The 22,348-nt window shown below is 47.7% G+C and overlaps 4 protein-coding genes across 9 annotated transcripts; 2 read left to right on the forward strand and 2 right to left on the reverse strand.

Annotated features, from left to right (window-relative positions):
• Positions 1 to 341: 341 nt before the first annotated feature.
• Positions 342 to 9,297, reverse strand: aplf (aprataxin and PNKP like factor). 2 transcript variants are annotated; one of them, XM_085163033.1, is made up of 10 exons: positions 9,168 to 9,297; positions 7,947 to 8,018; positions 7,689 to 7,852; positions 7,246 to 7,393; positions 6,714 to 6,843; positions 6,463 to 6,629; positions 6,150 to 6,397; positions 5,646 to 5,759; positions 4,216 to 4,262; positions 342 to 4,128 (listed from the first exon to the last, which is right to left on the reverse strand). In XM_085163033.1, the coding sequence occupies exons 1-10, from the start codon at positions 9,258 to 9,260 to the stop codon at positions 3,926 to 3,928; spliced, it is 1,386 nt and encodes a 461-aa protein (XP_085019159.1). In that variant the 5' UTR covers positions 9,261 to 9,297; the 3' UTR covers positions 342 to 3,925. The 2 variants fall into 2 exon arrangements, with proteins under 2 accessions (XP_085019159.1, XP_085019160.1); XM_085163034.1 differs by having other exon boundaries at positions 347 to 4,113.
• A 139-nt stretch (positions 9,298 to 9,436) lies between these two features.
• fbxo48 (F-box protein 48) lies at positions 9,437 to 12,228 on the forward strand. Of its 5 annotated transcripts, none has more exons than XM_085163039.1 (3): positions 9,437 to 9,545; positions 10,776 to 11,080; positions 11,839 to 12,228. In XM_085163039.1, exons 2-3 carry the CDS (start codon positions 10,802 to 10,804, stop codon positions 11,998 to 12,000), a joined length of 441 nt encoding a protein of 146 aa, XP_085019165.1. In that variant the 5' UTR covers positions 9,437 to 9,545; positions 10,776 to 10,801; the 3' UTR covers positions 12,001 to 12,228. The 5 variants fall into 5 exon arrangements, with proteins under 5 accessions (XP_085019165.1, XP_085019164.1, XP_085019161.1 ...); XM_085163038.1 differs by lacking the exon at positions 9,437 to 9,545 and adding an exon at positions 9,598 to 9,616; XM_085163035.1 differs by lacking the exon at positions 9,437 to 9,545 and adding an exon at positions 9,632 to 9,733.
• Positions 12,229 to 12,708: 480 nt separating this feature from the next.
• On the forward strand, positions 12,709 to 16,142 carry cnrip1a (cannabinoid receptor interacting protein 1a). The gene is made up of 3 exons (XM_085163042.1): positions 12,709 to 13,035; positions 14,044 to 14,188; positions 14,806 to 16,142. Exons 1-3 carry the CDS (start codon positions 12,857 to 12,859, stop codon positions 14,968 to 14,970), a joined length of 489 nt encoding a protein of 162 aa, XP_085019168.1. The 5' UTR covers positions 12,709 to 12,856; the 3' UTR covers positions 14,971 to 16,142.
• A 1,115-nt stretch (positions 16,143 to 17,257) lies between these two features.
• LOC146516061 (E3 ubiquitin-protein ligase TRIM21-like) lies at positions 17,258 to 20,108 on the reverse strand. Its single transcript, XM_085163032.1, has one exon. The coding sequence runs from the start codon at positions 20,079 to 20,081 to the stop codon at positions 18,441 to 18,443; it is 1,641 nt and encodes a 546-aa protein (XP_085019158.1). The 5' UTR covers positions 20,082 to 20,108; the 3' UTR covers positions 17,258 to 18,440.
• Between the last annotated feature and the right edge of the window lie 2,240 nt (positions 20,109 to 22,348).

Consider the following 22,348-nt stretch of genomic DNA (forward strand, 5'->3'; position numbering starts at 1 on the left):
CTCTGTTGTTCCAGATCAGGTATTTGTGAGGTGAGAAGTTGTGTTTATAGACGAGGGTCCACGCTAAGAGGACCTGCTCATGGAGGGATGACAGCTTTACAGGGAGTTTCTCAACACTGTAATTACAATTTAAAATAAAATTAAAGCCACCAAAACGAGAGAAAATATGATCTGGTATAAAGTTCCAGATAGAGGTAGGGTTTTTAAGAAAATGTTTAGCCCAACTAATTTTGAAAGTGTTATTTAAAGTAGAAAAGTCTAAGCTTGAGGGCCGCGTTTCGAGCAGCCTTTGGATTGGGACAGCCTTCGTCGCGTCGCGGTGACGTCATCGGCCTTAAAATGCGGCCTTTAAGGCTGCAGACGCTGAACTGGGACACAGCCATGGTCACGTCTGACTGCCACCATGGCAACAGCTGCGAAGCTGAAGTGAGGCAGGGAGACGTGTCGACCACCCCTCAGTGTTCAGGGGCCTCAGTTAAAGTGACATAATCAGAGTTTGACCTCCGTCTGCCCTCACAGGTCGACCACCTCTCCTCCTGCCTCTTCTTCTTCTGTGGATTTCAGCCCGACTCCCCGACGTGCTCCTGCTGTTCAAAATAAAACTGTTAGTAATGCAGCACGCTTCTCCGCTCATATTCATGTCAAACAAAGATGCATTTTTCAGCTTGTAATGAAGGAGGAGAGCTAAGAGCTGGTGTTCGTGCAGCTTTCAGAGGCTGTTTTGTACCTCGGTGCTCTCTGCGTGGGCTCGTTTGATCTTTACACCAAACTTCGCCTCCTGAGGGCTCATCAGTTCAGCCTCCGCCATCGTCTCCACCCTCAGACCCCGTCACAGCTCTGTGAAGCCGGTCTCTTATTTATGTTCTCTCAGCAGCTTCAGACGCACAGACTCAGCCAGCGTCCTCTGCAGCAGCATCGAGTGAGTTTACACTGAAACCAATGCTGCCTGTTCTTCCTCACATCAGGGTTTCTGACCTTTCTTTGCTGTGTGCAGCGCTGAATCACAGCTTTGATCTGCATATCTGTAATGCTGCTGTTGTATAATCTGCTTAGCAACGATGAAGGCGAACCTGAAGAGAACAATGACTCGCTACAGTCCCTCCCTGCTGATGTGCAGTGTGTGCCCATGTTAGTGTTTTAATATTCATTGCGTTGCAAATAAAAAGCGCCTGAAATGGACGAAGCAAACAGGTACAGCTCTGTGGAAACTAACTCCTCTTAAATCATGAACGACCTGGAGCTAAGTCCAGTTTCACTGCCAGGCCTGGTTTAAGTCCAGACTTTGAGCCGATCAGAGGCGGAGCTGCTGGTTCCCTGAGTCACAGCAGCCAGACCGCCACACGACCGCCACACGACCGCCACCGTGGCTGCTGCTGCTGCTGGGATGTTTCTGGATGAAACGCAGAAAGTTCAGCTTCTGTCTCGTCAGCTCTCAGAATATCATCCTCCAGATGTTTGTTGGCAGATGTGCGACGAGACTTTGTGATTTCTTGGTCAGCAGTGGTTTCTGACTCTCCCATCTTTGCCCCGCCTCTTTCTTACTGTTGACCTCTGACCTTATCTGAGCCAGGTGAGTCTCTTCTGTGACCTCCACAGCCTCAGAAATGTCTCTGTAACCCTCTCAGGCTGATGATGTCACTGATCTTACCTGTGATGTCAGTTATCACAAACAGCTGATTGCAGTTCTCGCTGCCAACGATGACACAACCAGTTATCAGGTTTAAGAGGCAACGCCATCACAGGGCAGCGAGGTTTGGAAAGTGTTTGTTCCCCTAATGAACTAAATCATCGTGTAAAAACTGCATTTTGTGTTTGTGAGATATTATAAAGAGCAGATGTTTCAGCGACACAGCGAGGAGCTTCTCTTAAACTGAGTCTGAAGTCATATCCTGATGTTTTTCCCTCAAACTGTCCTCATCAAACAAAGAGAAGCAGACGAGTGTTGAGGTCAGTCTGAATACACTCAATGACCAAATGTCTCCATCGATGATTTTCTTTCATGCCCACGACAAAGCCGGATCCATCGGCTCAGACTGGACATCACATTCCCCACAGCCCGACTCCCAGTATCAGTACTGGTGCCTGTATAAGCTGAAGGCGCGCCGTCATCACAGCTGAACAAACACTCGCTTTCTGTGTGTTAGACTACGATCATTAAAAGAAACCAAAAACCGTCATAAAAACACATTTTTGTTCTGTCAGATTAACAAAGAACATTTAGAGACCCTCCCCCCAGGATGACACCTGCACAGGTGACCAACGGCCTGCAAAACACAAAACACTCCACAGCTCTGCAGGTGGGAATCTATCCTACCTGTTGTTTCTGCGCATGCGCACAACACGAAATTCAGTGGCAAATAGTCCTACCTTTGTGAATATTAGCTAGAAAAATACTTTGACTGGTAAAATTAAGTGCCAAACCATCCTGGCTGTATGCATAAGAGCTACACACACACTCTGACGGGTAAAGTTAAGTGGCAAACCGTCATACCTCCTTAAATTGGTGCTGGAATTACTCTGTGACAGCAGAAATGTGCATGAACTACTCACGGTAGGACGTTTTGCCAAAGTAGGAACACGGGTCAGCCAAACATCAGGGCTGAGCTTCCTAATCAATCAAATGGACTTCCTGTCGCAGCTGTGACAGAATGAAGAAAGGAGACGCCGCTTTGTTTGTGATGTATTTAATAGAAAAACAGTCCACGAATCAGTGAGCTGATAAAAACGCTTCACGCTCCGCTCTGAGCGACTCACCTGCGGCCAGCAGCACAGACTCTATTTACAAAAATAAAAGCAGCTCAGAGAGCGCCACGGCTCAGCTGTCAGCTCGCTGCTCGGACCCTCTGTGGAGGACGCCGTCTCTGAGAGGAAAACACTCGCTTCGTTTTAAAGCTGCTTCAAAATAAAACTGAGCCGAGCGCGTCACCTTTGGACGCCTCAGGTCGACTTCTCACAGGTGACTTTACAGGTAAACTCGGGAAAATCCAGAATTTAAATAGGTCGGGTTTTTATTTTAGTGTTATTATTTTAATGTTTGGTGGGCCTCACACGTGCTGCACCCCCACAGCCAGAAATAATCCCTTTCACATTAAAAGTCCTGCAGCACTCGCAGACACCCGCTGTGTTTCTTCTTAGTGACACTACAGATATAAGAAAACTTTTTCACATTAAAATGAAAACAATGAGACTTATTTTGAAAAAGTGCAAAGACGACTGTTACTTCCTCTGTTTTTCACATTAAAAGCAAAACATATGAGTTTTACTCTGAAGAAACCTGGATGCACCTCAGCACTAATCACAAGTAGAGCAAACTGAAACATGACGGCAGAAATAATAGTTTTACGTTTTAATCCGCGTGTTTCTCCTTTGTTGTGCTCCTGATTGATGCAATCCAAGTTTGACAGGCTGCAAGACTTTTAATTTGAAAAAACACCTGGATGTTCCTCACCACAGCAAAGAAGAAAATGGAAATACAACAAAAAAATGTAAATATGTTTTTTCCTTGTTATCTCACTCCTTATTCACAAAGACTTCCTGATGATATTTCCACATTAAAAGTCTGTAAAGGAAGACTTTGAGACTTTTAATGTGAAACAAACGAGGACGTGTCTCATCCAACATGACGAGGACCACAAAGTAAAAACAAAAGGAAAAGAAAGCAGAAATCACGTGTTCATACTCGTTTCTTCTTTGCTGAATATTAACAGATGTTTTTCACATTAAAAGCCTCTCTACAAAAGGCTGCTGAACCTTTAATGTGAAAAACCACACAGGTATCAATCAGGACACAAAGATGAAAGAACAGCCTCTCATACGTCTCTAATGCAGATGGAGCGGGTTTGATATTTTCGTTTGTAGAGGATGACGTCATCAAACACGGCGTTCTGGTCTGGTCTGCTCAGCGAGGGGCGGGGCAGGTTTCCGCTTACTTCCTCCTCTTCAGGAAGGCCGTCGCCTCTCTCTGCAGGCCTTTGATGTCCTCCTTACCGCTGTCGTCTGAGTCAGGAGGGACGTAGTCCGAGTCATCGCCCGCGTCCTCGCTGTCGTCATTAATGAAGCTGTCCTCGTACTCGTCCTCGTCGTCAGCGGGAGTCTTTGTGGCGACGTGGCGAGCTGTGGGGGGATTTACTGCGAGTGAGTCAGACCCTTTCATTTGTCACCTGTTGTTATTTACTTCCACCAGTACGACACAAATGTGTGTGTCCATGAGCGTACCTGGTTTCTTTGTGTGTTTGTATTCCTTCCTGTGCAGGGGGTTTTTCCTGCAGAGGAAACAAAGTTCACGTCAGAATAAAGTCGTTACCGTCACGCTGGAGCGACGCAGGTCAGACGATGTTTCCTGACAGCAGCGTCTGCGGCGTCGCTCGAGTTAAAAATACTCGAATTACTCATCGAGAATCTGCAGCGAGCACGAAGACGGCGAGCCCAGTGTCAACCAAACAAACGCTGCTCTGAGTGTGTGTGTGTGTGTGTGTGTGTGTCCCTGTGTGTGTGTGTGTGTGTGTCCCTGTGTGTGTGTGTGTGTGTGTGTGTGTCTGTGTGTGTGTGTGTGTCCCTGTGTGTGTGTCCCCGTGTGTGTGTGTGTGTCCCTGTGTGTGTGTGTGCGTGCGTGTGTGTGTCCCTGTGTGTGTGTGTCCCTGTGTGTGTGTGTGTGTGTGTGTGTCCCTGTGTGTGTGTGTGTCTGTGTGTGTCCCTGTGTGTGTGTGTGTGTGTGTGTGTCCCTGTGTGTGTGTGTGTGTGTGTGTGTCTGTGTGTGTGTGTGTGTGTGTGTGTGTCCCTGTGTGTGTGTCTGTGTGTGTGTGTCCCTGTGTGTGTGTCTGTGTGTGTGTGTGTGTGTGTGTGTGTGTCTGTGTGTGTGTGTGTGTGTGTGTGTGTCCCTGTGTGTGTGTCTGTGTGTGTGTGTGTGTGTGTCTGTGTGTGTGTGTCTGTGTGTGTGTGTCCCTGTGTGTGTGTGTCTGTGTGTGTGTGTGTCCCTGTGTGTGTGTGTCTGTGTGTGTCTGTGTGTGTGTGTCCCTGTGTGTGTGTGTCTGTGTGTCCCTGTGTGTGTCTGTGTGTCCCTGTGTGTGTGTGTCTGTGTGTGTGTGTGTCTGTGTCCCCCTGTGTGTGTGTGTCTGTGTGTGTGTGTGTCTGTGTGTGTGTGTGTCCCTGTGTGTCTGTGTGTGTCTGTGTGTGTGTGTCCCTGTGTGTGTGTGTCTGTGTGTCCCTGTGTGTGTCTGTGTGTCCCTGTGTGTGTGTGTCTGTGTGTGTGTGTGTCTGTGTGTCCCTGTGTGTGTGTGTCTGTGTGTGTGTGTGTCTGTGTGTCCCTGTGTGTGTGTGTCTGTGTGTGTGTGTGTCTGTGTGTCCCTGTGTGTGTGTCCCTGTGTGTGTGTGTGTGTGTGTGTCTGTGTGTCCCTGTGTCTGTGTCTGTGTGTCCCTGTGTGTGTGTGTGTCTGTGTGTCTGTGTGTCCCTGTGTGTGTGTGTGTCTGTGTGTCCCTCAGTTGTTACAAAAACGTTCGTTTGCAGTGTTTCTGTCATAAAAACACTAAAATGAAATAAAGTCAATAAAACAGAAAAAGTATCAAATCAATAACTTTGTGCTTCAGTCAGTTATTAAGTAACTAAACCTGATGTGTGATCACGCTGAGGCTCGAACGTCGGCTCTAACCTGTAGCAGTCGCTGCCGTAGGGACACTCGGGTCTGTCCTCTTCCTCCTCCTCCTCCTCCTCGTAGTCTGTGTCTCCAGGGTGACTGCAGTCCTGGAAATGAAGTGGGTTCTTCCTGGAAAACACAAGCAGGGAAACGAAGGGTGTGAAGCCCACCTGTGCAGGTCACCTGTGCAGGTCACCTGTGCAGGTCACCTGTGCAGGTCACCTGTGCAGGTCACCTGTGCAGGTCACCTGTGCAGGTCACCTGCAGCTGCAGCTCTGCAGCCTGCACCACACCGTGGGTGGGACCAGCTGTTGGAGTCACTGCAGTGAGGACAGCTGGTCCTTGTTTCAAAGATTTTTCTAAACGTGAAATCTGAAGGAGGCAGCGAGCAGCGTCTGTGAGATGGTGAAGGGGCGGGGCTACGAGAGGCGCTCTTCAGCTTCAGAGGGAAACGAGACATCAAAGCAAAAGCTCTCAGAATAAATTCGGCCTGTGACTCCGTGTGTTTCAGTGTCATACCTGTAGCAGGCCGTCCCGTACGGACACGGCGTCCTGACTCGGGCTTTGGAAGGGGCGGGGCCAGACTGGGCGTCTCCGTTTGACCCGGCGGGCTCGGCTCGTTTAGACGTCCCGTTGTTTTCAGACATCTTGCCCTCCTTCTCAGACTCATCTGCTTGGTCCTCCGCTTCCGCCGTCATGGTGAAGCTGTCGTTCTCGCCGCTGTCCTCAGACCTGTTCGGTTTAGCCGGACGGTGGGCGGCGGCCTCCTGAGAGCCAGAGGACATATTAGTCTCTTAGGTCAGGAACAGGAACTCTGCTCAACAGGTCTCACCTCAGGTTGTTCTTCGTCATCACTCAGTTTTCTCCTCTTCCTCGGCCTCTCCTCCTCCTTCCTTGTGAACTCCGCCTCCTCAGGTGAGGAGGTTGTTGTGGGCGTGGCTTGTGCGACAGCTGCTCGTTTAGTGGCAGGTGACGGCGCTGCAGGTCGGCAGGTCCGAACTAAACAGACATTTTCAAACAAGTAACAGGATCAGAAAGGGCGCCCCCTGCAGGCAGAGGGAACACAGGACGGGTCTTTGTTACCTGTCGGGGTGGAGGGCGGAGTCTTTGCAGCAGGTACAGGCGCCAGCATCCATGCAGGTAAAACTCTTCTCCTGGTCACAGACGGAGCGGCGCCGCGCTGATCGTCTTTCACCGATCCTGCCGAGTCTCCCTGAAAGAAACGCAACGAGACGACTTCACTGATTGGCTGCTCACTTTCACATCGCCATCCACTGAGCTACTGACACACCCACAGTGGGATCAAACACGTGAAGCCGCCTGCTGTGGCGCCCCCTGGTGAACGAGTATTAGTATTACAGTGAGTCCTGTTCTGATGATGATTATTTCTGTCAGTGTTTGTTGAACTTGTCGATCTGTTTGTTTGTCTCAAAACTTTATTGATAAACTTTTTTAAAACAAACTAAAGTTTCGTGTTTCTGTCACATCACATGAACCCTGCGCTCTGAAAGCACCTCCTTCATTAAATATTCACACTTGCTGATGTCACTCTTAGGCCCCGCCCCCTGAGGAGTCCTTCTCCAGCAGCTTCTCGTCTCTGAAAAGTTCAGCCTACCTTGAACGGTCTCTCGGCCTCCTCGTCTTCCTCCGGAGCTGCTGGCGGCGGCGGCTCCTCCTGGTTCAGTCTGGCAGCTGGACGTAGATCCACAGCTGGATCAGGAGGAACAGGAAGTGTCTCTTCTTCTTCTAACATCTGGCTGTTCCTGTGGGGAGCGACACTGATGCAGATAAATGTGAACTTCTGTGAGCTGGAAGCTCGGCGTGAATTTTAACTGAGCTGATCGGCGTTAACTTTGATGTCAGCTTCAAAGAGCGCGAACCTACGCTGTGCCTAATGTTCTGGCCGAGCGTTTAACCCCGCACGGCGTGGCCCGCACAGATAAAGGAGCTCTCGTTACCTGAGAGCAGCCTCCACCTTCATTACTCAGCAGACGGTTCGAGTCTTTGTCTCGACCGACATCAGGACAGAACGGAGTGTTTTTCAGACGTCAGAAGTACCTGGGCGTGCGCTCGTCTCCGCCCACTGACACCACCTCGTAGATGAACCGACCCGGCAGCAGAGAGAAGAAGTCTCCGTGACGAAGGACGTGCCAGGAACCTTTCTGCAGAGGTCGAGGGTCATCGGTGCGGGTCGACTGAATGAAGCACGGGTTCAGGTGTGTCTGAGGACCGAAACAGCAGGAGGTTAAACCGAAACTCAAACAACAACAACACTAATAACAACAATAATAATAATAATAATAATAACGAACGTACGGCTTTGAGGCGCAGCTCTCCGCTCAGGTTGTCCAGCAGCCCGTGGTGTCTGGAGACTCGCTTATCACTGATCTGAGACGGGAAACAAGGCAGCGTTTACAGACGTCTCCAGCTGTGCCTTTGACAGTATTACTCCGAATAAATCAAACAGACTCAAGCTCAGCCGTGATGAATGAAGGGAAGCAAACCAGGTCAGAAAAACAAGAGAGGGAAAAGCTGCATCAAAGCCACGCCCACATGACGGATCATCTCCCACTGTGATGATGCTGAGCTGCTCTAACAGAGTCCACGAACACACACACGCTGCTGTCTCTGACGGGTCAGATCAAACATGTTTAGAACTTTTTCTTCTGTGGACTTTAGTTTCATTTATTTCATTTTTTTTTAAGTTGTGTTTTTTTAAACAGGAACGGGTCAAATTATACAGACATGATGGGTGGCTCAAGACTTTTGCACAGTGGCCAGTTGTAGCCTTATAAAGCAGGGGTGGGGTTTAGATCTCACCCTGGGTGAACACACCTGGATGGTAAATGGTAAATGGACTGGTTCTTATAAAGCGCTTTTCTACTCATCTGAGCACTCAAAGCGCTTTACACAACTTGTGCATTCACCCATTCGCACAAGCACATCTCTCTAAGTGCTTTATAGCTAACATTCACACACATTCATACTCCGATGGATGCATCGGAGAGCAATTTGGGGTTAGTATCTTGCCCAAGGATATTTGGCAAGCAGACTAGGGGAAGCCAGGAATCGAACCACCAACCTTCCGATCAGTAGATGACCTGCTCTACCACCTGAACTACAACCACACCTGGATCAGGTGATTAGTTCATCACCAGGCCTCTGGAGTACTGGAGGCCATTTAAATGGATGGATGAAGGACACCTCTAAACCTCGAGGCGTTGCTTTCCCCACCCCTGCTTTAAAGGATACACCTGAGCAGCATCCTGTTGCATTTTAAGGAACTCGCAGGAGGACGGAGGAGGGTCAAAGTTCAAGGTGCTAGCTTATGAAGCCCCGCCCTCTCTACGTCAGCAGATCAGTGATCCACCTGATCATGTCTGGTCACTTTGTTATTGATTAGTTATGAGGTTTAAATGATGTTTTTAAGTGAAGCTAAGCTTCCCTGGATTTATCACGTGATTAAAGATCAACGAGCAGAAGTCTGTAAATGATCCGCGGTCATGTTTTCAGACTGAAGAGGAGAGGAGGACTCACTCCCAGTAACGGGCCCCGGCCCAACACCGTCTCTCCGGGTGGCAGGTGGACCGGATCCCCGCCGTCCACCGGGACCAGGTCGAAGCCAGACATCGGCTCAGCGGAGCGGACGGAGGCAGCTGCACCCCGCCGGAGGAACGTGGAGGAAAACAGAGCAGCGCCACGCTTCGACAGGTCAAAAGGTTTCAGGTTAAAAGCAGCTTCTCGGACTGTGGAGAGGAACCAGACCGAGCAGCAGCACCGACACAACTTCAGCTCAGCAACACCGTTCAAAACTTCCGGGTCGGAGCGGAGCGTGCGCACTGGGTCTCTGACCTCACTCTCCGAACTCCGCCCAGAATCTCCCGGATCTTTGCTAACCTGTGCTAACCAGCTTGTGTATGCAGATGAAATTAATCTCTAAAAACAAAACATTTTTCTCTTCTTTTAATATGACAGCGTTGTTGCACGTGAGATATCGATGAAAAATACAAACAAACGTAAAAAAAGTTCCATATTTTCCATATATTTGAAGAATCGGCGGATTAATGAACGGGATCTGGTAGAGACTGCTTTAGAACTGCAGAGTGAGAAATGCTCTACAGTTTAATTTAATAATTAGAAAATTAAGAAAATTATATCTTCAACTGTTTTCAAATTTAAATTAACGGACGTTTATGCCTTGCGCGCATGCGCCAAAAATCAAAATATGATGACGTAGCGTACGTTTGTAAACATCCGTTAGGACATTTAAACCGTGTGAGCTGTCAGTCAGAGACCTCGCGGAAGGTAAGACGCCGGTTCTCTCTCGCGCGCCGCCGCCTTCTTGTCACACACACCGGGACACGTGCACGGTAGAAGTCGGTGTTCGGTCTGAAAGCGGAAGCGGAGTTTTTCATGAACTATTAGCTGTTAGCTGTTAGCTGTTAGCAGGGCGGAGGGGAGTCGTCGGGGTGAAGCGTTAAAATCAGCTTTTGTTAAAATCAGAGCGTCGGCCTAAAGAGCCACACGGGACGGAAATAACGGGGATATTTATCACGTCTGTCTTTGAAGACAGACACAGGAAGCAGTTTGTGTTTGGGTGACGTCTCCAGGCTGGGTCCGTGGGGACCCCACTGTTCGTGTTTCTCTTTCGGTTTGGCGTGGGAGCCCTCCACCTTCTCGTCACGCCTCTCTGCGCGGGTTCATCTACATCTCACAGTCCTTTGTGTCCTTGTTTCAGAACTTTTCGCTTTTTTCTGCTTATTTTGTGTGAAACCTTCATGATTTAGCAGCTGGATCGTTCCTCTCTCGGAGGTCTTTTTCTTTCTTTTCTCGCTCGTTTCAGTGATTTTGTCTCTTTTTTCATCTCACAGGCTCATCTTGAACCTTTCTGTCTCTTTCTGGGTGTTTCGGATATTTTCTTCTCTTTCTCAGCCCCCCCCCCCCCCTCTCGATTCTTTATTTATGTCTTTGTGATGTAATTAAAAAAACAACCTGCGTCTGTACTTTGAAACATGTTGGTGCTTTGATGAAGAATCTCAGGTGTGATTTGTCTTCATCCTTCACTCGTCCTCCACAGTGTGAGTTAAAGTCTTTACGTGGAGTCTGTGACTCATTTCTCCATCGTTGTCGGCTCTCCTTCCTCAGGCTCTTCCACTCAGTCCGACTCTATTATGCAGCATGTGTGTGGGAGGACTCCACCAGTGTTTTTTCTCTGTGAAGGAAGCACGGCCCCACCTCGCAACTTTGCCGAGACGCTGCCGACAGAAATGAGCGTGAGGATCTTTGGCGAGCTGGACGCGGCGAGCCTGTGCAGCGCGGCGAGGACCTGCAGGCTGTGGCATCAGATCATCGAGCAGAGCGAGCAGCTGTGGAGGAAGCAGTGCCTGATGGTCCGAGCCATCTGCCAGAGGGAGGTCGACAGCGACCGGAGACACGGCCTCTCCTGGAAGGTTCCTCACATGTCATTAAACTTAGAAAACATCTCAGATTCTTCTGAAACTTTTCCAGGTTAATGATCCGCTTCAAACAGGAAGTACGCTTATTTCAGGCCCTGCTGTCATTAGTCAAAACGGGATGAAGGTCAGAGGTTTAAACATTTCTCCATCAATGTTTTTCTGAGGGATCTGATGCTGATGAAGGTCATGTGACCTGTCAGCAGGTCAGAGCTGAGCTTTGATCTCCAGGTTTTCGTATCAGCTGAGTTGATTTCTGCACATTAAATCCTGAATATTCCAAAAAGCATCACAAACTTGCAGTTTTCACAGGAACTTTCTATGAAGTTAGGTTTGGTCCACGGTGTCACACCTGTGGAACGTCACGCTGGAGACATGTTGTTGTTTTCTTTTCATGTTCAAGCTTTAAGTCCCTCAAAATATATTGTTGGAAAATGTCTACGAACACCTCGCCCTTTGTTTGAGCTGAAAGTTTGAATAATTTCCCCAAAGAATTGGATCCCTGACCTGGAATAGTGACAGTCAGCTGGGAATTATTTTGATGGGATGAAGCGGCTCTGAGAGCCTCGGCTTTCGTCTGATTGGGCTTCTGCTGGAAGGTTGCTGAGGGGCAGAACCTGTGGCAGATGTTCCAGCTGTTCTCACTGAAGTGTTGGATACTCATAACATCACAGCTGTTCGTCCAGCTTCTGAAACCAGCGTCAGCCAGAAACAGCAGAACTGCTTTCTGACCGTTTCCTGTTTCCTGTCCTCAGGTGATCCTGGTGAGGAACTACATCCGCAGCCTTGTGAAGAAAGACTGGCTGATTGGACGGTTCAGCCACGTGAGGTCGGCGGACGAGCTGAGCGGCAGGAAGCTGACGCCGCTGGACGCAGAGACCTGGGGCGAGATCCTGCAGGCCGAGCTGGATCGATGACGGCGTTGCAGATTTATCAAAGCACCTCGAGCACTTCTGATTTTTAACTCTAATATATTCCCTCTGCAGTTTGTGTTTCAGGGAAACGCAAACTTTTGTACATACTTTTAACATTTTTATAGAAAAAAATCACAGAGAAACAAAGTGAATTTTTTTTTAAATTTGAGCCTTTTTGTTTTGGGTTCGTGTAAATATGACGATGATACAATAAACCATCTTTGTGAGGTTCTGCTGACTCGGGTCTTTTTAATGACACATCACAGCTTCTCCCATCAAGCAAACACGCAGCACGCCACACAGACTCACAAACACATCAGTGTGACAGGCTGTGACAGAGCAGCACAGACATAAAGTCATGCACACCTGCAGACCTCAAGTTTACTGAAATCAGCTGTTTTTATCTGTTTTTAACGTTTTTGCTCAAAGGTAACGAAGATGTTGCTTTGGCCACGAGGGGGCAGTGTTTTACCGGTCATTTCCTGCCTGTGACGTCATGTTGAGCGTGCACAGGTGTATTTTTCTGTCTAACCTGTTTTATGTCACACGCTCTTCGTTAAACTTGTTCTTTTGTTTTTAATCTTTTACAAATTTCCCGACTTTCAGATGAACTTATTTTTTTAATAACAGCCCACCGGTGACATTTATTGACACCCCCCCCCCCCCCCCCCCACACACACACACACACACACACACACACACACACACACACACACACACATTCGCCTTGCTATTTGCGGCTGCAGTCTTTTATTTTGAAAGCAGCTGTCACCGGAAGCCGTGAAGCGTGCAGCTTGATTCTGGTCCTTCCTCAGCATCTCTCTCACCCGTCCGCCTCCCCCTCCCTGAGCTCGGCGCCATGGACGACGTGCCCCCGATCATCAACATCTCCATCGCGCTGCGGATCCAGCCCAACGACGGCCCGGTCTTCTTCAAGGTGGACGGGACCCGCTTCGGCCAGAGCCGGACCATCAAGCTCCTCACGGGCTCCAAGTACAAGATCGAGGTGGTGCTGAAGCCTGGAAACGTCGAGGCCACGTAAGCATCTCGGTAACCTGTGTGTGCGGCACGCCAGCGCGCATGTGCGAGAAATGATAAAGACCGTCTGCAAGAGGTGATGATGAGGATGAGGAGGTGATGATGAGGAGCAGGCCGGAGCATCCGACACCTGCCTGAATAAATCATGCGGGGATCACGTGTCGTTCCCGGTCAGGGCGGAGGTTTGCGGTTACCGGGGACAATGAAAGGAAGTGACGTGTTCATCATGGAATAACGGGGGTAAAATGTGCTCATTGCAGGAGAATACTCCATTACATGTAAAAATACTGGAGTATTATCAGTTAAATAAAGTACATACTGATATGTGGGCCCTGCAGGAGCCGTCGCTGTAACTGTGAGAGTAAAGATCCGCCCACAGCGAGGGGGCGGAGCTCTGCTTCCTGTCACAGCAGCAGTGAGTCCCACACTGACACTCTGCTTCAGGTGTTCAGCATCAGTTACCATGGTGACGTAGCAGGTTAACAGGCTTCGTGGGTAAAGGAGAGACATGAAAGGGAAACTCCAAACTGACACAAACAGGAAGTACACACACCTGAGTACGCTGTACTTGTCAGGTCGCAGGTATCTTACAGGAGAGGAGAGTGAAAGGTCAGGACAGCCGTTATCATCAGAGCAGCAAATCCAAATGTACAAACATGAATGGAGCCTGAACACGACGCTGTATTTACGCTGCGAGCTGCAGCGATACGACCGTGTCAGTGTGCGGTCTGAGGTAACCTGACGTGTTTCTCCTCATTCTGTGTGACTTTAATTACATTTTAATTACAAATTAAACCAACTCAACCGTTTATGAAGCGTTTTGCAGCATTTACACATTTTAATGATGTTTCCTGTTTCCTTCATACTGTGGGAGTCGCTCTCACGTCACAGCTTGCTGCTGGACATCAAACGCTCTTTAACAGCGTTTGAGACAAAACGTCAAAAATTATAAAAATGTGCAATATTTTTATTTTCGTGCGTAACCCTTCGGCCTCTTCTTCCTCACAGCAACATGAACATCGGAGGCGTCGTCTTCCCGCTGGAGCAGCAGTCCAGGGACGACGAGTCGGTGGTTTACCACGGCCAGTACGACACCGAGGGCGTCCCGCACACCAAGAGTGGCGACCGGCAGCCCGTCCAAGTCAGCATAGAGGTGAGATGTCTCAGAGCAGTGGAGCTGGCCTGCAGTCAGCCAGTGCTGTGTGGGGCTGCACGCTTAGCAGGCATGCTGTTTCTGATAGCCTGAACAGCCTGCTCTCTGCTAGCCACGATCTCCTTAAAACATGGTGGATCCAGGATGATCTGGAGAACCAGAGTGACAGCAGAGCAAGACTGAGACCGAGGGACGAGACGAGAGCCTGTGTCGTTGCAACCTTTCCAATAAAAACACATAAAATCATTAGTTTAGGAGAGGCCTGCAAACACACACTGTGGAGTTAAACAGCCTGAGCAGCTTATTCACTCATGTGTTTCTAAAGCTGAGCAAACAGAGAGGACGTGTTCAGAAACAGACCGATTTGCATCTAAATTCCTGACCTGTTTATACTTCTCGAGAAAAAATATAATTTAAGGTGGTATTATCACCCGTGTGACAGCCGCACAGGCGTAACACATTTATTGATCTACAATCAGACGCGTTTGTGCAGTTTCCTGTCAGCAGATGACCGCACACGCCGTCTGCATTCATGAGTTTGGCCTCTTTAGAAACAGGATGTTTTAAAAGCCTGACGTGAATCTGAGCTGGCGCCTCTGGTTTGTGTCTCGGTGCAGTTTATCAAGGCGGGGACGTTTGAGACGGTGTGGCAGGCCAAATACTACAACTACTACAAGAGGGAGCACTGCCAGTTCGGCAACAAGTTCAGCAGCATCGAGTACGAGTGCAAGCCCAACGAGACGCGGACCCTGATGTGGATCAACAAGGAGGCGTTCAACTGACTCCGCCCACCGAACCCCGCGCAGAGGACGCCGGTCTTCCCGGGACTACCTTTGAACATCAGCATCGCAGTGAGAGACGGCACCTCCTGAAGGCGGGCGTTGGGTCGGCGGGGTCTGCTCTTTGATGACCTCTGAGGGAGTAACGAGCTGTTTCTCACGCTGGTCTCTGTGAGGGCGGGGTTTCAGCAGTCAGAGGGTTTCAGGCGTTTGACAAACATTCACTTTCTGACTTCCTGTCATCAGGCTGAACGTTCCTGTGGAAAGTTAAAGGAACAGTCGGACAGTTTGAGATCCGAGCTCATCAGGAAGCTTCGGAGACGAAGGCTGACGCTTCAAGTCTGCGCGTCCAGCACACGTTCGAAGCAGGAAGTTTCTCAGACACTCGTTAGTTTGGTTAGTTTGCAGCTACGTCACAATCATCTTCTGAAGCTCTGGGTTCAGCAGACGGGCGCTGCTTTCAGATCAGGCTCCATCACAGCTATTCTCTCTGATACGCTTAAATAAAACACCTTGAGAGGAGCAAAGTTGTTAGCCGGTGCTACATAAATGACATTCACTTCCTGTGCTCGATGCACAGACTTGAAAGTCGTCTCATCTCCTCAGACAGGAAGAAATCTGACTGTTCCTTTAACACTGAAACCCCCTCAGACTGAAGCCCAGCGTGGGAAACAGCTGAAGTATTTTATCTTATTTATTACCTGTGTGAACGTCTGAGAGCAGAGGATGAGAGGATGGACGTCACTTTTCTCGTGTTTTGTGTTATTTAAAGGAGAAATCTGTGCACTGCAGTTTTTGGTTCGCTTACTTTCCAGCTGCAGAAATGAGTCTCACTGGTCTGAGTGTTGATCCTTCACAATAAAAGCTGGAGGGATACTTTCTGGGACTTCCATGTTCAAACTGGTGCAGCATCCGAGGGACTATTTTCAGCAGCGGAGTAATCCTTTGAAACGCCTCTGTCTCCCTGCTGAAAGGAGGCGACCTCCTCTCTTCACTTCTTGTGTTTGCTGCTGATTGTGTTTCTCATGTCTCTTAAATGCATGGCTGGAAACGTTTTGCCAAATATGATGTTTGTTTGTTCCTTTGTTAAGATGTCTCGATGCCTGAAACTCTGTTTTGTTATGTCCTGAACTGAGGAGTAAAAAGTGTTACTGTGAATAAACTGCTATACAGAACCACTGAGACTCTGCTGCTTGACTTGAAGTTTATCCTGCAGTGTTCATGCTGCTGAATAACAGATTTTCTCCTTACAAGTCAGTCTCATAACTACAAAATAAAAACTCTTCATTGTGTTATAGAAGCCTCTTATTTTGTAAATCTTTTGAAATTCGTTTTTTCTGTTTGAAAGCTTCCAGAACGACCTTTCAGTCACAGCTAGGACTTCATATCCAAAGTGCGTGCGCTGGACTGAAACGATGTCAGTTGAAGGTCTGTAAAAAGCCCTTCTAAAGCTAGAACATCTCACTATTGATCACTGATCGAAGAAAATCCATCTGACAAACTCAGCTTTATTTATACAACACATACAAAAGCAATTCAGCGAGCTTCACAAAGACCGAACAATCCAAATATATAGAAAAGGAAAACATTAAAATCAAGAATGCAATAATTTAAAAGTTTAAGTTAAAATTTAACATAAAAGCTACAAAAAGACAAAGATTTTAAAAGCTGATAGATTCCACACACTGCAGGTTTGATTGAAGCATAAACACTAAATGCTGTCTCACCCTGTTTGGTCCGAGCACCATTCATTGAATCTATATTGTCAGTTTTCATTAAAATACCAAAACTGCTTGTACCCACATAGCAGACAGGTCTGGCCCGGATCTGGTATCAAGCCGGCACTGCTGACTGACTTCTGGCATGATAAGACGTATATCATCCAGATGTGGGCCAGGCCTGGTGTAGATGGCACTGTTTATGTGATGGCATGCCACATCTGGCATGATTGTGGTTTGGTGTATGTGGCCCAGGCTCATAGAAAACAGGTCATCCCTGGATCCGGCATCAAGCTGGCACCTCTGAGTGACTGGTGTCATGGCAGGGTGTATGTCAGCCAGATGTGGGCCAAGTCTGGCAATGATGCATTATTTATGTTCCTATTTTAGTTAGAAGACCCAAATGCCATGTTGCAATACTGTACTGCTATGGTAGCCAACATTTCAAATGCAGGTTTGACAGGTTTGTGAGTTACACTTTATCCAAACCTAGTGAGGGTTTACTCATGTTTGCCACCGGGTGGCAGTAGCTCAGGAGGTAGAGAAGGTCACCCACTGATTCAGAAGGTTAGTTGCATTGAGTTTTTCCTTTCCAGTCACCTTTCTCACTCACTATGTATTAACAGACCTCTCTGCATTGAATCATATCTGTTATTAATCTCTGTCTCTCTTCCACAGCATGTCTTTATCCTGTCTTCCTTCTCTCACCCCAACCAATCACAGCAGATGGCCCCGCCCCTCCCTGAGCCTGGTTCTGCTGGAGGTTTCTCCTGTTAAAAGGGAGTTTTTCCTTCCCACTGTCGCCAAAGTGCTGCTCATAGGGGGTCATATGATTGTTGGGCTTTTCTCTGTATCTATGAAGCGCCTTGAGGCGACATTTGTTGTGATTTGGCGCTATATAAATAAAATTGAATTGAATTGAATTGAAATTGAATAGTGGTTTGATCTCTGTGTGATCCTCCAGGCTGCATGTCAAGAGTGTGAATGTAGTTAGGAAGCACTCAGTTTAGAGATAGCGTGTGATTGGCTGAATGTGGCGTGTTGTATAGAGCACTTTGAGTAATCTGGGAGAGTAGAAAAGCGCTATGTAAGAATCAGTTCATTCACTGTCTGAACAGAGTTTCGTCATCTTACTTTTGCACTATTATGTTCCGGCACATGTTGCTATTACATGGCTTAATTAAGGTACACATTAGGCTGACATCTGGGGCCAGAGCTGAAACCGTTCTGGGCCAGCACAGGGCCAGCAGTGTGTCTGCAGCTGGCCTTGTGCTGGCCCATGTATGGGCCACATCTGGCAAACCAGCTCTGGGCCACCAAAGGGCCGTCATTCTTTGCCCTGTCTGGGCCATGTGTAAGCACATTGTGTGGGCCAGATCCAGGCCATACCAATTTTGCTATGTGGGTAAAGACACAAAATACCCCAAAATAAGACATTTTCACATAATATGAGTTACACTAAAAAAAGATTAACTCACATCATTTTCAGCAGACCATGAAGACCATGACATGCTATGACATCAGCTACTTTTTGTTACTATTCTGGAGAATTGTTACATGTTATGAAACGAAACAATTCTTCATGTAGCTTTTTGAATTCAGTGTATTACATCAATGTGCTCCCTTCTAAGGGAGGACATCAGTTAAAAACACTGTTAGTAATCAGAATGCTTGGAAAATAAAAGCATGCAAACAGGACCTGATTATTTATTCCCTTCAATGAAAATAAATCATCTCATCAATTCAAATACGTTGTTACTCAATTTGATTGACAGGACAGATGATCAGTGGTGCAGAGTTTTTCACACCTTGATAAAGCCCAGGACTGAAGTACGGGAAGAGCTTCTGAGTGAAGGAGCAGCCAGTGAACGAGTAGATCAGAGCTGCAGCATCTACGTCATAGAAGGAGACCAGACCCTCCTCATAGTCCACAAACACCCCCACCTTCTCAGGACCAGACCGGAGACAGAGACGGACCGGAGGGGCGGCACAAGCACTGTACTTATTTCCATTTCTAAGCCACACAGTCCAGAAACCATTTTGAGGAATCAGTCTGATTTTTCCCTTCCTGTTGATCGACTCTGTGGCCACTCCTAAATCCCAGTCAGTCTTTCCTTTAACCTGAACCTCAAAGTAAAATCTGCCTGAAGAGAAACTCTGCTCTCCTAAAACACAAACACAGTAAGTAAATCTCTTTGGGTTGTCCGGAAGATTCTTCCTCACATCACCATGATTCACTTGTTTTCCATCGTCAGACAGGATGAGATAAGAATTTGCTGTATCAGGATCCAGAGTCACGTCCACTGCATCCTGCTGGACCCTCTGCAGCTCTGCCTCAAACAGCTTCTTCATGTCTTCCCAGAGTGTCTTCTCCAGCTGAGCCACAGCTCTCCCTACAGTCTCATATGATGGTGGACGGACTCTGACCGCTGTCCAGTCCTTGGTGCATAGAGCAGCTTTCAGGGAGGAGAAGCTTTGGAGGAGGTGGAGGTGGTCTTCAGAGTGTGAGAGCTGCTCCACCTCAGAGCTTCTCTCCATCAGCTCAGAGATTTCCTGTTCCAGATCTTTGATGAGACCTTCAGCCTGTTTCTCTGTAGCTTCCTGTTTGTCTTCGATCTCCTTCATGAGCTCCTTCAGGCGTCTCTCAGCAGACTCCATCAGAGCCGTGAGGACCTGAACACCTTCTGCTTTCTGTCTGTCTGCAGCATCTTTACTCATCTTCACCGACTCTGTGATCTCCTGAATCTTCAGTCGTCTCTTCTGGATCATCTGCTGAATCTCAGCCTCTGTCTTCTCCAGCTCTGCCTTCTTTCCTTCATATTCTTCTCTCAGAGGAACAAACTCGTGGTTCTTGTGATCTAAAACAGAGCAGAGCATGCAGATACATGTCTGGTCGGTCTTACAGAACAGCTCCAGATGTTTATCGTGCTTCCTGCACATCCTGCTTTCCAGGTTCTCCACAGGCTCAATCAGCTGATGTCTTTTCAGACTTGTAGCTGTCAGATGAGGCTCCAGGTGAGTCTGACAGTAGGAGGTCAGACACACCAGGCAGGACTTCAGGGCCTTCAGTCTGGTTCCAGTGCAGACGTCACAGGGAACTTCTCCTGGTTTGGCAGCTTGTTGCTCTGAGCTGCTGCTGCTGGCTTTCTGCTGAGCTTCACGTCTGAACTGAGCAACCATCTCAGAGATGAAGGTGTTAACATGAAGTTCAGGCCTTGTCTTGAACACGTTGTTACACTTGGGACACTGGCAGCTGTCATTAACATCCCAGTGCTGAGTGATGCACTTTGTGCAGAAGTTGTGTCCACATGATGTGGTGACTGGATCCGTGAACACATCCAGACAGATGGAGCACAGAAACTGATCTTCAAACTGTAGATTGGTGGCAGCAGACATGTCTGCACTCTAAGGGAGAAAGAGAGGAAATGCGTCTTATTTAAAATTTTGTTTACATTTCATATTTTAAAAGTAAGGAAGAAGTGTTAGGGTTGTAGTCATAACGTAGCAGTTTTGACAGATGTGACAGATGCCCATCCTGACAACTTCCTGTGCTTACTCATTATGTCCTCAGATTGTTCTATTACAGGAACAGTTTCATGATCGTACCCTTTAAAACTCACAAGTTCCCTAACTTCAGTCGCCTCAAGGCGCTTTATATTGTAAGGTCGACCCTACAATAATCCATACAGAGAAAAACCCAACAATCATATGACCCCCTATGAGCAGCACTTTGGTGACAGTGGGAAGGAAAAACTCCCTTTTAACAGGAAGAAACCTCCAGCAGAACCAGGCTCAGGGAGGGACGGGGCCATCTGCTGTGATTGGTTGGGGTGAGAGAAGGAAGACAGGATAAAGACATGCTGTGGAAGAGAGACAGAGGTTAATAACAAGTCTGATTCAATACAGAGAGGTCTGTTAACACAATTACGGTCCAAGAGTCTCAGCAGTCCTCTGTCCTCTAATTCCTCAGTGTGAGAAGGATGTTGGGGGTTCCTGCTATTGGTGTCACTGCCAGACAACATGTCCTTGGTTTCTGTGTATTTGATTCAGGCAACAGCAAAACTCTGCTCTTGCCACATGTGGGTATTTGGGTGACCATCACTGATCCTCTCCTCCTACCGACAACGGCACCACACAAACAATAAGAACCCCCGGGTGAAGAAAAAAATAACATAAAAACAAAGTCCCAAAGTGCTCCACCAAATCCTTTCAGAATCAAAAACACACCACAGACCTCACTCAGCGTCTGCGAATGTGTGTTAGGGGAGAAATCTAACATCCTACAGCTAGCAGACAGAGAAACAACTCAAAAACTACTGTGAATAAAACAACATGTCCCAACCAGTGAAACCTAAACACAGACAGATTACACGAGGAACACACCTTGCCTATAAAAACAGCCACATGTTAGGGAACCTGCCACCTTGTGGCAAAAGGAGGCACAGCGCTCTGGTACAACCAGAGCTATATATAATAACAAGCTATACTGTTAAACTTTAACTAACTGTGATCTATAATACATCCCAGGCTTGTCTCTCATAATCTGACAATGTTTTACCACTGCCTCTGAGAGAGGCCACCATTAAGCCAATAAACATCACAAATGCATTGTGGTTATTATGGCAAGTGGATTCACATAAAACATGAACTCTGCAGCCTCTTCCAGATGTTGGAACACTGAGTTTGATGTTGTTAAAGAACCCAGAGGTGTCCTGTCCTCGTATGTGACGGCCCTTGTATGGGCCTTTGGTGGCCCACACATGGGCCAGCTGCAGACACACTGCCGTCCTGTGCTGGCCCAGAACAGTTTCAGCTCTGGCCCCAGATGTCAGCCTAATGTGTACCTTAATCAATCCAAGTAATAACAACATGTGCCGGAACATAATAGTGATAAGGAAGTTGACGAAACTCTGTTCAGACAGTGAATGGACTGATTCTTGTATAGCGCTTTTCTAGTCTCCCAGATTACTCAAAGTGCTCTATACAACATGCCACATTCACCCAATCACACGCTTTCTCTAAACTGGGTGCTTCCTCACTACATTCACACTCTTGACATGCAGCCTGGAGGAGCCAGGGATCGAACCACTAACCTGCCGATCAGTAGGTGACCTGCTCTACCTCCTGAGCTACAGCCACCTGGTGGCAAAACCCTCACTAGGTTTTGGATAAAGTGTACACTCACAAACCTGTCAAACCTGCATTTGAAATGTTGGCTACCATAGCAGTACAGTATTGCAACATGGCATTTGGGTCTTCTAACTAAAATAGGAAAATAGGAACATAAATAGTGCCATCATTGCCAGACCTGGCCCACATCTGGATCCGGGCCAGACCTGTTTTCTATGGGCTGGGCCACATAAACCAAACTATGCCAGTCCTGGCCCATATCTGGATACTTACCATGCCAGGAGTCAGCCAGCAGTCTGGCTTGACACCAGATCCGGGCCAGACCTGCCTGCTATGTGGGCTGCAGGTGCGTCATGCCCGCAGATAGAAACGTTTTAACTGTAAACTTCTTTTTCTAGCAAATGCAGTTTGATCAGAGCTGTAGTTAAATCAACATTTATTACATCCTGTTGGAAAATAGATAAGATCACAGTTTTATTTCCTGACACAGACAGAGGAGGACTCACGTTTGGTTTGGACGTAAAAACAGTGCG

This window comes from Neolamprologus multifasciatus, chromosome 6 (assembly GCF_963576455.1).
Source record: "Neolamprologus multifasciatus chromosome 6, fNeoMul1.2, whole genome shotgun sequence".
Taxonomy (NCBI): domain Eukaryota; kingdom Metazoa; phylum Chordata; class Actinopteri; order Cichliformes; family Cichlidae; genus Neolamprologus; species Neolamprologus multifasciatus.

Coding starts and splice junctions, on each gene's coding strand:
- aplf (XM_085163033.1), bottom strand. CDS start 9,260: ATGTCTGGCTTCGACCTGGTCCCGGTGGACGGCGGGGATCCGGTCCAC. Junction 7,853..7,946: donor GAGAGCTGCGCCTCAAAGCC/GTACGTTCGTTA, acceptor TTCGGTCCTCAG/ACACACCTGAACCCGTGCTT. Junction 4,129..4,215: donor CAAACACACAAAGAAACCAG/GTACGCTCATGG, acceptor ACTCACTCGCAG/TAAATCCCCCCACAGCTCGC.
- fbxo48 (XM_085163039.1), top strand. CDS start 10,802: ATGCAGCATGTGTGTGGGAGGACTCCACCAGTGTTTTTTCTCTGTGAA. Junction 11,081..11,838: donor GACACGGCCTCTCCTGGAAG/GTTCCTCACATG, acceptor TCCTGTCCTCAG/GTGATCCTGGTGAGGAACTA.
- cnrip1a (XM_085163042.1), top strand. CDS start 12,857: ATGGACGACGTGCCCCCGATCATCAACATCTCCATCGCGCTGCGGATC. Junction 13,036..14,043: donor CCTGGAAACGTCGAGGCCAC/GTAAGCATCTCG, acceptor TCTTCCTCACAG/CAACATGAACATCGGAGGCG. Junction 14,189..14,805: donor CCGTCCAAGTCAGCATAGAG/GTGAGATGTCTC, acceptor GTCTCGGTGCAG/TTTATCAAGGCGGGGACGTT.
- LOC146516061 (XM_085163032.1), bottom strand. CDS start 20,081: ATGTCTGCTGCCACCAATCTACAGTTTGAAGATCAGTTTCTGTGCTCC.